Below are 14,783 nucleotides of genomic sequence, written 5' to 3'. Positions count from 1 at the left end.
TGAACTGTCTAGCAGTTTATCTTAACTGTGTCAAATTATGCCTCATACATGTTCTTGGCAACTAACAGTCTGCCCTGGGGCTAAAATCCTTATACAGCGGTCCAATATTGTGATAGTAGGCATTTTAGAGACAAGCAGTATAAGGTAGGCAGGAAGTAGTCCAGAGATTTAAGGGCATTGAGAACTGTTCAGTAAAGTCTTAATTCCTAGTTTAACGGGTAAGACTGATCATGTGTCTTGCAATTCTGATAAAAAAGCTTTGTCCAAGAGTAACCATTTATATTATGAATAATAAAGTCTTCAGCTTTATTGATGCACTGCTCTTGAAACAATTTAATATGCAAAACTAGGCCACTGAATTTAAAAGTAGAATCTTTTAGTGAAACAAAAACCTTTGCAACCCCTGAGTTTGCCTGCTCTCATTCTTTCTTTTGAAGAATTTAAAGCAGGAATGGGTAATTCTCAGAACCCTGTCTGATACTGACATTGAAAATCAGTACGGTTTTTCCTTTCCCTCATTAAAAAAAATCCAAAATAGATAACATAAGCTTTAAAATAGTTTAGACCTGGTTTCTAGAGCAGAGAATCCCAACTGGATTTTCTCCAAATCCCAGGAAAAAACCCTATCCACAATGTGTGTGTGCTGGCCCGCTAACAATTTCCAGAGAAACATCTGCTTCCTACTACCTGCATTTTTTTTATTTAATTGCCATTGAGTCAGTCTAAGGATGGCCTTAGGTGCTCTGCTTTCACCTCCCAATGTGGTATGAAGGCAGTGTTAATCTCATTGATACACAATATGGTCAACTTGGAATTATGTGTTCTGTATTGGTAAACCTGTAGCTCCAATTACTTCTGCTGGCTTCCAGTGCTAGTTTCCTTTGTGTGATGCCACTTTCATTCAGCTTCTAACCTTTTCTCACACCCCTCAGTTTTCTTGAAGGAAACTTGATTCAGCAGCCACTATTTCCCCCTTTTTAAAATAGGTTGGTCTACCTAAAAAAAGAGGGAAACCCTGAAATGGACTAGCAGCTAGCTTTTAGATATCTTGCATGGTCACTTTTCTTAAGTTAGTATTCTTGGCAGTTAGTCTTCACACTAGGAAATTGTAAATCCATTTTTTTTAAATTATCCAACTAAAGTTCCCAGGATTTTCTTCCATCTGGCACTGAATTTGTCTTTTGTCTGAATTCTTGAAGTCCCTTTTGCTGTACTGCAGTTGCCTTATTGCAAAATTGTACTTTCATTTTAAAAACATATTATGCAACTAAAGTTCCCAGTATTTTCTTGGGGAATGAGAAGAACAAGTAGCCAAATAATGTCCATCTGGCATTTAATTTGTCTTTATTTACACACTTTAAGTCCCTTTTGCTATACTGCTGTCACCTTGTCGCAAAATCTTGACAAATGGTCTTGAAATGCAGCAGGAAAGCAAAGCACTATCATAGCCAAGCCAGCAAGAACACAAACCTATTTACACCTTACCTGCACAGTTATCTTCTCCATCCACTGGAAACTATCCTAAATTGGTTCTGAAATGTACAGGCTCTCTGTGCCCTTGGGGGTTTGGAAGAAAGCAGTAAAATAAAATATAAATGGAATTCAATGAATAAACAACCTCATCATGATTAGCAATGTATATTTCAGAAAAGCTTCTTAGCCTGTTTGACAAGATCAAGTGTGAAAATGTTTTGAAACAGTTTTTAAGGGGTATTGCTATTTTCTGGTGACTTGTTCAGATATTCCTTTCTCTACCATTGCCCAGAGTCATATTTACTCCTGGGGATTATGAATAACATTCCCAATATATGTACGTAGACTTCAAACAGTGCATTGAATCAAAATGGGCTTTGTTTGGTTTTGGCATGAAATGTTATATGGAGTCAGCCACTATTTATTGAGGAAATCATAGCTCAGTATGAAAACAGAACTGTGTTTTTTTCTTTCTAAGTAATTGTCTAAAACAGGTAGCCCTCAACTTGTGACCATTCAAAGTTACGATAGACCCTAAAAAAGAGATTTAAAACCTGGTTTCAAAGGTCCGATATCAATTTCTCCCATAATAGCCTGACTATTTTTGAGCACTCGGTAACCAGCCCACATTTATGGCTATTTGCAATGACTTTGATCATTTGACTGTGATTTATGTCATTTTTTCTGGAAACCAGTGTTTACTTCAGGTTTCCACCAAAAATCACCCTGTAGTCAGCAATGGGTTCACTGAACAACTGCAGTGTTTGCTTAACAACTGTTGCATTCACTTTATGACCCTCCCATTCACTTAGCAAAAAGTTGATGTAAAGTTAGGTCCAATCACGAGATGACCCATTTTATAACTATTATGATTTATGATCATAACTGCAGGGCTCAATTGTGGTCTGTCGGTATGTGCTCCTTTCAAAATCCAAGAAAGAAATACTCAGACTCCATGGTTCAGAGCAAAGTTCTTCTTTTACTGGAAGATGAAAAGGAAGCTACAAATGGAATTCGAAAGTGAGAATTTGGCGCGCAGATCACACATACAAAGAAATGGAATTGTTCCCACCCCCAAAAGTCCAGAAGTCTCTGCCAATTAAAAAGTTCGAATATATGATCATGTGAGCATCTTCAGGTAGTGATGAGGCCTCTGTCCGTTGACCTGACATATTTTGATAAGACCTCGCAGCTGCGCAAAAGGATAGAGGCTAGGAAAGAAATGGAAAATTGGAAAGAAGAAATCCCCCCTTCTTCTGCCCACAGTAAAAGAATGCAAAACACCTCCAGCTCTCTTCCCCCCACAATTACCCCTCCCCCGTTGCTAATGACAGCCGAAAGAAGTAAGCCTAGTAGTAGAGATACTAAGGGAGAAATAAAGGATAATAGTTGGGGTGCCCGAAGAGATCTTGAGGCTGACATTCGGACCCCCTAGAAAAAGGACATTAGTCCCTGTAAGAGAGAATAAAAAGATATGTTAAGCATTGCATACATTCTTATGGTTTATCAGGATACTTAGTATAAAATTTCTTTAGCAGGTCAGGAGCCCTAACGTCTTTTTTCGCTCACCCACTCAGCATGAGAGGGGGGAAATGTTTCAGGCTACAAGATATTGTAGGCACCCCTCCTTTTCGAGAGTCTAAAATCTCTTTAACTTCAAAATGTTGTTCACCCTCAATCAACAATGGGACGGGCGGATCAGTCTGGGTCGGTCTCAATGTACAGGTGTGTTCGGGTTTTAGCAGGCTGACATGGAAAACAGGATGAATGCGACGAAGAGTCTTTGGTAGCGTCAATTGAACTGTCACGGGATTCACAATTCGCTCAATAGGGAAAGGCCCCACATACTTAGGGCCTAACTTCTTTGATCTCTGAGTGGTTTGCAGATACTTGGTTGAGAGGAATACTTGTCGCCTACTTGATACGACTGTTGTGGGGCCTTTTTCTTGTCTGCAAACTTCTTATGGGATTGATGCGCTTCGTCCAGAGCTTTGCGGCGACTGGCCAATTGAGTTGTAGTTGAGATATCCAGTCATCCAATGACTGGATATTGGGTTTCTCAGCGAGGAAGTTCAGGTATGGGTACAAAATCTTGTCCCGTGGCCACTTTGAACGGGGTAAAACCAGTGCTGCTGTGAACGGAGTTGTTATACGCTACTTGGCAAAGGTAGCAGGTCCACCCAGTTGTCTTGCTGATAATTTATGTAACATCGGAGATATTGCTCTAGCACCCGTTAGTCCTCTCGCAGGCCCCATTAGTTTGGGGGTGGTGGGCGGAGCTTAAGCCTGGGTGGAGCCTATCAACTTCAAAAATTCCCTCCAGAAGTTCGAGGTAAATTGAACTCCTCGATCTGATATTATACGTTCAGGAACACCATGCAGTCTGTAGACGTGTATAATGAACAGTTTGGCTAACGACTTCGCCAAGGGAATCTTGGTGCAAGGTATGAAATGTGCCTGTTTGGAAAACAAGTCGGTCACCACCCAGATCACCGTGTGCCCAGCAGTCTCAGGTAAATCTACTATAAAGTCCATAGAGATTTCCTTCCAAGGGCAGTTGGCCTGGCCACATTCTGCAACAGACCTGGCGGCTTACCGGGAGGTCTCTTAGCTGAGGCGCAAACTGGGCAGCTTGCTACATAAGTTTCAATGTCTTTTTTTCAAAGAGGGCCACCAGAACTGCCGCTTTCACCAGGTGTAAGGTCTTCACGAAACCAAAGTGACCTGCTGCCTTGGAATCATGAGTTTGTTGTAATACTTGGCTCCTCAATGTTTTAGGTACATACAACCGCTCCCATCCAGGCTAACCCATCTCTAACAGTGCAGTTATTTGCATTTGCCTGGAACCATTCATCTGTTTTCAAAGCTTCTTTAAATTGTTCGATCAAATCATTGGACAGATCTGCCTCTTGTTTCTTCTTTTGCGCCCTGGTGACCACTGGTGATGCCAGCTGTGTGGTGGGCACAATCGGACTTATCACTTCTTTTCGAACACTGTTGTATTGTGGCATCCTAGATAAAGCATCCGCCATAAAATTCTTTCCTCCTGGGATGTACTTCAGAAAGAAATTGAATCGTTTGAAGTACTGGGCCCACCTAACTTGCTTAGGAGATAGTTTCCGAGGCGTTTTTAAGGCCTCCAGGTTTTTATGATCAGTCCAAACCTCAAATGGGTACCTCGCGCCTTCCAGAAAATGCCTCCAGGTCATTAGAGCCCAGCAGACTGCAAAAGCTTCTTTCTCCCAGACAGCCCATCTACGTTCAGTGTCAGTTAATTTACGGGATGTGTAGGCACACGGTTGTAGTGTCCCCTTCTCGTTTAATTGAAGTAAGACCGCTCCTACCGCTACATCACTTGCATCAGCTTGGATCACGAAGGGGACATCCATGTCCGGATGCTTTAGCACTGGCTCGGCAGCAAATAGTCTTTTTAGCTTCTCAAAAGCGGCTTGGCACTCCATAGACCAATTCAACGGCTGGCTAGGCTTTGGCTTCGCTTCTCCCTTTTGTTTTAGGAGGTTGGTGATAGGCATGGCTATTTTAGCAAAACATGGGATGAATTGCCGGTAAAAGTTAGCAAATCAAGGAAACTTTGAAGTTGTTTTCGGGTTCTTGGTGAGGCCCACTCCAATACGGCTCGTACCTTCTCCGGGTCCATCTCAAGACCCTCGGGTGAGATCGATATCCCAGGTAGTCCATCTTTTCTTGATGGAACTCACATTTGGACAATTTGGCGTACAATTTGGCAGCGCAATTTGTGCAGCACGGACTGTACCAGTTTCACATGTTGGTCTCTGGTCTCCGAGTAGATAAGGATATCGTCAAGGTAGACCAAAAAACCCCTTGTATAAATGTTCGTGGAGCACTTGGTTGATCAATTGCATGAAGACAGCTGGTGCCCCTTGTAGGCCAAACGGGAGAACATTGAATTGGAAGCAACCTATTGGGCAATTGAATGCAGTTTTCCACTCGTCTCCCTCTTTAATTCGGATTCGGTAATAGGCCTCCCTCAAGTCCAGTTTCGTGAAGATCTTCCCCTTGGCCAGGTGAGCCAACATGTCCTTCATTAGAGGGAGGGGTACACATTTCCACGGATACCGCGTTCAAATTTCGGTAGTCCACCACCAAGCGCTTGGAGCCATCTTTCTTCTCGCGGAACATCACAGGGCCGCCACTCGAGTCTGGCAGGTTGGATGAACCCTGGTTTCAAATTCTTGTCGATAAACGATCTCAATTCCTCTAACTCCTTTGGGGTCATCGAATACATCTTTGGTTTCGGTAGTGTCACCCCGGTAGAAATTCAATGCTGCAATCGGTTGACCGATGGGGAGGAGCTCATCGGAGGCCTCTTCGCTAAAAACTTCTCTTAGGTCCCAGTACTCTTCGGGATTTTCTCCTCCCCTTCTATGCGTTCGGCCCTGTGGAAGCTGTCTCAGCAGGGGTTTGGGGCTTGGGATGGGGATTCTCCCCAGTTTAAGGGGGTTTGCTCCTCCCTTCCTGGAGGTTGGTCAGTACGAATCCGCATCCACCCTTTCTCCAGTTTACTTGGGGATTCCATTTCCGAAGCCAGGGCAATCCCAAGATTAGGGAGTGTTCCATCCCGGGAGCCACAATAAGCACAAGGTCTCGCTGTGGGTTCCCATGGTCATCTCTAAGGGCTCCGTTATAAACCGTGCAGGGCAACCCCCGCTTCAGACCCATCTAATTGGTAAAAGGATATGGGCGTTTTCAAATTTCTCAGTCCAATGCCCATGCCTTTAACTACTTTCATGCTAATTAGGCACCTCGTGCACCCCGAGTCCAATAAGGCCAGCATTTCCCCCTCAGTACCCGAGGTGGGCACCCTTAATTTAATTGGAATGGTAAGGGGGCCCGGTTAGGACTTACCGAGACGTCATCTTCCGAGTCGGTCTCACTCTCGCCGGGAGGAGTCGGGGTCCCAGCTCTTTTTCCGCTGGGGGAGTGACTCTACAACCTCCCTATTGTTAGCCCGGTTTCACGAGGCCTGGTTGGGGAGGATTCGGGCTTCCTTCAGGGCCCGTCCTTTTTTGGATCTGGTTTGACTCGACAATCCGCAGATCGGTGGCCTTCCTTCCCAGGCAACGGAAACAGGCAGTGGATTTGGCCCTGTCATCACCCCTCCCTTCCGGGGGCTTAGGGATCTCTCGGAGCCGAGAGAGAGGCATGGTGCTCCATGCGGAGCCTCCTCTGCGTCTACTTCGGGCTGAGATCTATTTCCACCTCTTCCCGCTAACAGGTACCACAACTGCAAGTCATGGGGATCCCTTCTGGAGATGCACATGTGGTATACCTCTTCATTTAGGCCATCTTTGTAGGCTTCTATTAGAGCTTCCTGGGACCAGCCTCGAATGCGATATGCCAGCTGTCTGAAATCTTGGGTGTAGTCAGCACCTGATCTCCCCCCTTGAGTTATGGTTTTCATCCTGATCCTGGCCCTTCTCTCTGCCAGAGGGTCTTCAAACCTCCTCCTCAAGGCAGTCATAAAAACATCAAGGCTTCGCAGTTGGGGGAGTTATCATTATACAGAGTCACCACCCAGTCAGCTGCCATCCCCTCCAGGGTTCTGGTAACACATCTTACTTTGGCTGCTTCAGAGGTGAACTCCCTTTCATATTCTGCCATATAGCTTCCAACCTGCACCAGGAAAAACCCCAAGTCCTTGGGATTTCCTCCAAACTTCACATCTAAGGAGGGCAGGTGGCGTCTTCTAGGCATTACCCCGCTGCTGGGGCTCCCAGACGGGAGCTGGTGGTTGCGCCCGGCGTGGGATGTGGCAGGGGGTGGGGGCAGCCCGACTTCCCCAGGCTGAACTCGCTCTCTCTTCCCCTCGTATGTTGGAGCCCTGCCGGGTTTCTCAGAAGCATCCTTAAAGCTTTTCCCGGCTTGATCCAGCCTGCATTCCATCTCCTCCCCCCTGCCACAGCCGTTCCTCGCACCTCTTCGACTTACAGTGATTCCAGGAGGGGGGGGTCTTCGGTTTTCCATCCAACTCCTACGACCATCTGGGCATCTCGGTTGGAGTTTCTTCCAGTGTAAGGTCAGCTAACAAATCGGTGGCTGGCATCTCTGGTAACAGCATTTGCTGCCCCCACAGCTCCCTGCTCATCCTCCTCGCTGGCTGGAGATGACATGATGTGAAAACCCCCTCGGAAGAAAAATTGGTGTTTTCTCCGGGTGGGCTGATGGGGACTTTCGAATAATGTCGGTATGTACTCCTTTCAAAATCCAAGAAAGAAATACTCAGACTCCATGGTTCAGAGCAAAGTTCTTCTTTTACTGGAAGATGAAAAGGAAGCTACAAATGGAATTCCGAAAGTGAGAATTTGGCGCGCCAGATCACACATACAAAGAAATGGAATTGTTCCCACCCCCAAAGTCCAGAAGTCTCTGCCAATTAAAAGTTCCGAATATGATCATGTGAGCATCTTCAGGTAGTGATGAGGCCTCTGTCCGTTGACCTTGACATATTTTGATAAGACCTCGCAGCTGCGCAAAAGGATAGAGGCTAGGAAAGAAATGGAAAATTGGAAAGAAGAAATCCCCCCCTTCTTCTGCCCACAGTAAAGAATGCAAAACACCTCCAGCTCTCTTCCCCCACAATTACCCCTCCCCCCCCGTTGCTAATGACAGCCGAAAAGAAGTAAGCCTAGTAGTAGAGATACTAAGGGAGAAATAAAGGATAATAGTTGGGGTACCCGAAGAGATCTTGAGGCTGACATGGTCATAATTCAAAGACTACCTGTATATTCTTGGAAGGAAGACATATAGTAACAGAAAAGCAGAATAACAGAATTAGAAGGGACTTTGGAGGTCTTCTAGTCCAGCCCCTTGCTCAAGCAGGAAATCCAATACCATTTCAGACAAACAGTTGTCCAATCTGTTCTTAAACTCCTCCAGTGTTGGAGCACCCACAACTTTTGGAGGCAAGTTGTTCCACTGATTGTTGTCAGGAAAATTCTCCTTAGTTACAGCTTGGTTCTCTTCTTGATTAGTTTCCATCCATAGGTTCTTGTCCTTCCTTCAGATGCTTTGGAAAATAAGTTGATCCCCTCTTTTTTTTGGCAACCTCTTGTAGCACAATAGTAGGACAAAGATTTCTGGGAAGTACAGTAGAGGGAGTTTAATGAGCTGTCATATCTAATCTTTGCTGTACCTATTTCCATTTTTGTAGTGCAGACAAAGGATATTGTATGGTCATCGTCAGCAGCTTTATTGTAATAAATGAACTGTCTGTATGAAGAAGAAAAAAGGGGTGTGAATAAATCGAGTTTTCCTCCTTATAGCTTCTATGCATCTTGGCCAACACAATACCATCCAATATAATTAAGTAGAGATTATATAAAACAAAAAAAAATCCTTTCATAAATATGCAGTCAATGCCAAATTCACTTCCAGAATATGTGGGGATGATCGCTAGCATATTTGATTGGATTAGGCACATTAATCCAGCCACTAAATTGCTCTAATAAATAGCTTGGACACCTCGATCAAGAACAAAATACAAATATTAAGAATAAGAAACCAAAGTCTTTGCCACTATCCATGTGTTTTCTTCTGAATAAAACCAGTTTGCATTGTCGCCTGCTCAGCAAATAGGGTATAACATTACTTAAAATTTGTGGAGGCAAGTGTATACCCAAGGGCTAAAGAATGTGAGGTAGAGGAAAGAACAGAACAGGCAAGTTTATTTTTATTTTCTGAAATATATTGTAAAATAGAAGGGAAGCAAAAAGAACTGATAAAATTTAATTTTCATGTAGCAACATGGCTATATCACTGGAAGCAGACCCAATGTGATTACAGATACTCATGTCATTAGTCCACAATGGCTTTTAAATGAGCCAGATTGAATTAAGAATCCTAATGGAAGTTGTATTCAGAGTAAATCAGAAAAGCCAGAGTCACTGGGGGATGACACATTTATTAGTCAGTGCCTCCGAGAAGGGCAGGAGAAGCATATATACTTTCTGGGTCACACAAATTACCTCTTTGGATGAGCTGAAAAATATGTAAAATGCAATGTTCAGATGAGAAAGGAGAGGGGATAATCCTAAGGAAAAATGAAAGTCAGGGGTTGGCTGCTGGGAGTTTGCAGAGGTTCATGTGATCCTCTAGCTAAGATTCTGCACAGTTTGGAGAACCCCCCAAATCCCACTCCTGGCTGGGCCCGCCCACCCCGCTTTGCCCCTCACAGGAATCCTCACGTAGCCCATTTTGAATGCAGGTAAGTGCAGGGGAGGGTGAAAAAGGGGCCTCCTGGAAGTTTGGCAAGGCTGGAAACAGGCCCGTTTTTGCCCTTCTGGAGGCTCAAGGAAAGCCTCCGGAGTCCAGTGAGGGCAAATGCCATGGTGCAGGAGGCCGACTAGGCCATGCCCACGCCCCGCCCAGCAACTGGGCAGAGAACCTGTTGCTAACATTTTTGAAGCCCACCCCTTGTGAAAGTCTATGGTAGTATATGTTTGCAAATGGTTATTTAGGGAAGATTTAAAATTTTCCCTGAAAAGAATTTACAAAAGTATTTCCCAAATCTTAGTTCTCTCCTCTCTCTCTTATGATGGTGTTTTTAAATAGAATTAACAAAAGCTGACCATTTTTCATGCACACTCAAGAAAGAAAAATGCCTGACCTAGATTTCTTCTGTCTGGCACCTTTCAGATGTGCAGATGATGAACTACTGTTTTTTTTCATCCCCAGTTAGATGGTCACGTTGTCAGATATAGACCAATGCATGTGGAAGGCACCAAAATAGGAAAGGTTAATCTAAACAAATCATAGTATATAGAGATATAGATACAAACTATGTATTGGTGTTTGTGTGATAGGCACATAGGCTGTGCAGATTGTAAATCTGAAACATGACACGTTACGCATACACAAGGATATGTGTTTGCCTTTTGCAACCTCTGCTGCCAGCTTTCCCATTAACTTTTCCTGTAGGAAGCAAGCATCCCATCATGGGATGCTGTATCCAACATAAATACGAAGACTGGTCATAACCACTTGTTCAGTACTGTTGTAAGTTTGAACAGTTGCTTGAGAAATCATTAAGCGTGGACCACCTCTACATGTACAGTAATAATGGTACATAGCAATCATGCTATTTACTTTCTGGGTAAACAATATGTAGCAATGTTGAAGTAGTAGGCAGAGAAATAATACTATATCTTTCTACCTTCCTGTTATTGTAAACCATCCTTGGCTCCACCATTTCCATACGCTTACACATACATTGCTTTTTGTTCTTTAGATTTTTAATATCTCTCCATCTTCTTCTCTCTCTGGACTCACTTAACCACCATACCACACTGCTGTATATATTTATATTAGTGGTTAGGGATGATGGACTAGGAGTGGGGATATCCAGTTGCTAATCCTGTGAGAGCTAGCTAGGTCATTTTGGGTCAGTCTTAGTCTTGAAAATTGATAAGTATCTTTCTACACCACACTGAAATAGCATAATCAATTAAAGTCTATAACTTTCAATGAAAAGGTTTTTATCCTATAGGGAACTAATCTTAATTAATTGTCATAAAACAGCCCATATTTCCTCCATATTGGTCACTAATACTGTATATGGTCACAGTCATTCATCACATGTTAATTCTTGCTTTGTCATGCATTCTTTTTAAGGGCTCCAATTTCTACCACCTACCATTTATTTTATATTTTTATAAGATACCTAACCATCAATTCCATATGACAGTGGGCAGAAGTATTCCCTTGTACTAAGACATTTTCATTTGCCTTGACAAGCATTCATCTTTTGCAACAAACCACATATTATCCACTATCTTTCTATGACACTTGCACATCTTAAAATTTATCCACCCATTTTCATCTCTTTAATAAATACTCTAGTGAAGTACATAAATTCATCCTCTTGTTTGTTTTTTACCATTTATATGTTCAATAACTTCCCATTGTCTATTGCACTTTCCCTGTTAAAAATGCAACTCTTTCATTATTCTGCTTCTAGTTTCTTTGCATCCTTTAAACCTGATGTCTCATGGTGAAGAATCAGTGCTTTGCATCTTTATACTGGCTTCCTGATGAACAATTAAGATTCACTTCCAAAATTCTCATTTTTCTATGGGTTTCTAACTATCTAATTCAGGATTCATCTTTAGGGACTAAGAGACATATCTGAGGTACTCTTTAAAAATATATACTTTCAAATATTGTTGAAGTGCAAATCTGCATCACCGTTGACCATACTGGTTTAAACTCACCAAAACTGAAGTTTAGTAACTTTGAAGGACATCACATTGCTAGTTCTTGATTTGAAGCAATGAAATTCTGGTAATTGTGACTGCTGAACAGGATTCATCTCTCAAATGTTCTGATGTTAATTAAATGCTAGAGCAATAGCATGCTATAACAATGCATCTGGGGATGTCTGAATAGTAGATAGATTGTAAAACAATTGTTGAGTGAAAGTTTTTGGATTTTAGATGGTGCTTGTTCTATTGTATTTGATAACATAAAGCACATTCAGCTAATTTCATTGTGCATTTTAGACACAGTGGTTCCCTTTGGGGCCAATTGTTTGTACCATTTAAGTATAAAGTGTAATAAACCTTCCTGAAGATAAATCTTTGCCTTGTCTCTTTCAGTCTGTTATTTATTGAACAACGACTTCAGTCCCGATCTGTGCAATGAAGATGGATTAACTGCACTGCATCAAGTAAGCATTTTGAAAAGCAGAAATGTGACATCACTCAGGGAGAAAGGAAGAAAAATAGTTGTATATCAGGATTTCTGGGTTGCTAGTGTAGGGGTCTAGGGACAGTAAGAAATAGTTGACTGCAATACATGAAAGTAGTTACTATCTTTCCTTGCTACCAAATGGGAAAGCTGGTAGTAAGTAACTAGTATTTTCTGTTGTGCAAAACCTGTCTGAAACAGAAGTTGCATTTTTATTTCCAATTCTGTTAATTGATTTTGATGCCTGATTAAAGTTAAGAATGATAGTTCTTATAGTTGTAGGAATTAATTATCCTCCTTTAGTTCTAAATCCCTGCACCCACCATACTTGCATTTATTCAGATAAAAAGCTGTTGGCTGCAACAGCTCTTCTAGTCACTCTAGACAGTATCGCATTTTTCTTTAATTTAGATGGAATAAGTGTCCCATCAGCAGACAAAAGTGCAAGTGGGTTAAAAGATAAGCAGCAAGAGATCCCTGGAAGTCAGCATGCATGTTAGGGATCTTGCAAAGTAAGAAGTAAACATAATAGATCAATTGTAGTAATTATAGTACAAGTTATAATTTACTGATTTTTTTCCGATTTATCAAGGGCTCTGTATTTGCTTAAGAACGAAAATGAGTGAGATTAATTCTTGGATTTTATATTTTTAAAAACAAGAGCTCTGCCATTGTTCTCACATCCTCACAATATTAAATGAAGTCTTGAATACAAGCCAAAATTATCAGTACGCCAGTCCCCAGTCTCCTTCTGTGTTCCATTTTGATTTTATGAGTTCAGTATTAAGTCATCTCCTTATTTTCCTTTCTCTAGTCACAATGCTTTTGTTTTAATGTTTCACTTACCGAAAATTAAGAGAGCTCAATAATTTGCACATTGGTCTAATAAAGATATTGCCTAATACATATTTCAGAATCTAGTCATATTGGCAACATAGCTTATTCAGCTATTTGCTTTTTGATTCTTTTTCCTGTTGCTACAGTCTCTTTCTTGCTTTAATTAGCATATCATCCAGAGCAGAGGATGATTTTGAAATGTAATAATTAAATAAAGCAACAAAACTAATCATATAAAATATTGCACATTAGAAGGCTGGTTGTTTAGATAGGCTGAATTCTGTCTCTTTTTCCATTCCCCGCCACTGTCCTGAAATCAGTGGACTTTTGGGACAAGAAGCATCATTTTGAGATTTCTCTTTAAGGTTGGAATTATATAAGTTCTTTGGAATGCCTTGACATATAACCTGAATTCATTCATAGATTTTATAATGATAAATGCAGGTGTTGCTGAATAATGTTAATCTGAGATATTGCTTTATACTAGGGGTTTCAAATTTTTCAGGCCATGAAAGTTGTCAATTAAAAAAAATCAGAATTCCTAGAACTTCTGATCAAGACCTCTAGTGATAGAAAAACAGCTGTTTTTGATTGATATTCCCTTTTGCTCTTAGTTTCTCATGGAGCCCCCATTGTCACAATTGCCTAGATTCCACAGAACACACTTTGAAAAACTCTGCTTTATTTCAACTATGCAAATGGAAGAAGAGTATTGGATTTTAAAAGATCAGATTTGGCTTTTTTTGCTCCTAGCATTTGGCATTAAATTTAATGTCATAAATTTAGTGTCATAAATCACTTGTATGTTTAAATGAAAATTCCTCAGGAATTCCTAAGAAAAGTGCTGAGTTATCAGCTGCTGTGTGTTGTATGAGGAAGCGTGAAGCATCTAAATGAATGACACATTCATTCATGGGTACAACTTGAAAGCTTGTTATAAAGATAAATAAAAAGAGGGCTTCTTCTTTACCATCGAGAATTGGTCAGGTGCACAGTCTAGAAATACTAAAATGGAAGGCGATGCTCCAGAGCCATGTACAATATACAAATAAAATCTTCGTGCTATGGACTTCTTTAACAGCTTACTGAATTTTCATTTAAATTGTTTAGCCCTCAGCTAATACATTTCACACCACTGTGAGCTAAAATCTTAAGTGAGATGGTTCCAAGATTGTATCATTTGTATTATCTATATAAAAGAAGACCACTGATACTTGAAGTTCTTATAAATTAAAACTTTTTTTGTAGTTTTGGAGAGAGTATTGCAGAATATCGTTGCCTGAGGTGCACATTTTCATTTTTATGTGTCAGATTGATTTTTCTGCTTTTGATTTCACACTTTCTCATGAATACTGGATTATAAAAAGATAATGTCTGTATTAGTGAAATAAAAATTATGTTTTGATGGATCTGTTGGCAGGTGGCTATTGGATATTGCCTATGAGAAGTAATGCATACTTTTCACTGACACCAAATTCTGAGCCTGTGCTTGGAACTTGTTTATGAAGTATGTTTCAGAATCTACTACTAGATGCTGGGCAAAGAAAACAACTTAGCCAAAAGCTGTTGGTAATCTTTCTATTTAGGTTTGCAGTATGGAATGGAAGAATAAATGCAATTACAAGATTAGGTGATTACATCTCATATTGCAACATGAGTCTCCCCATTGCAAACACAAAGCTTGTCTTCATCATCTTGACATATCTCTTTCAGCCATTTGTATGTTATCAAGGCATCAATGCTCTGTC

General features: G+C 41.3%; 1 protein-coding gene and 1 long non-coding RNA gene across 2 annotated transcripts in view; one reads left to right on the top strand and one right to left on the bottom strand.

Moving 5' to 3' along the window:
- Window positions 1-14,783, top strand: part of PPP1R16B (protein phosphatase 1 regulatory subunit 16B) — a 98,953-nt gene that overhangs the window by 61,894 nt on the left and 22,276 nt on the right. The window contains exon 4 of the mRNA XM_026697596.2: window positions 12,108-12,178. Coding sequence (XP_026553381.1) covers window positions 12,108-12,178 — 71 coding nt within the window. The remainder of the gene's footprint in view (window positions 1-12,107; window positions 12,179-14,783) is intronic.
- LOC148126052 (uncharacterized) overlaps window positions 8,212-14,783 on the bottom strand; it is a 42,010-nt gene continuing 35,438 nt past the window's right edge. The window contains exon 4 of the long non-coding RNA XR_015742723.1: window positions 8,212-8,724. This is a non-coding gene — a long non-coding RNA (uncharacterized LOC148126052). The remainder of the gene's footprint in view (window positions 8,725-14,783) is intronic.

This window comes from Pseudonaja textilis, chromosome 3, assembly GCF_049901715.1.
Source record: "Pseudonaja textilis isolate UNSWEBS1 chromosome 3, rPseTex1.2, whole genome shotgun sequence".
Lineage (NCBI taxonomy): Eukaryota > Metazoa > Chordata > Lepidosauria > Squamata > Elapidae > Pseudonaja > Pseudonaja textilis.
Note: the sequence above shows the minus strand (reverse complement) of the source record. Positions and strands in the feature narration are given on the sequence as shown.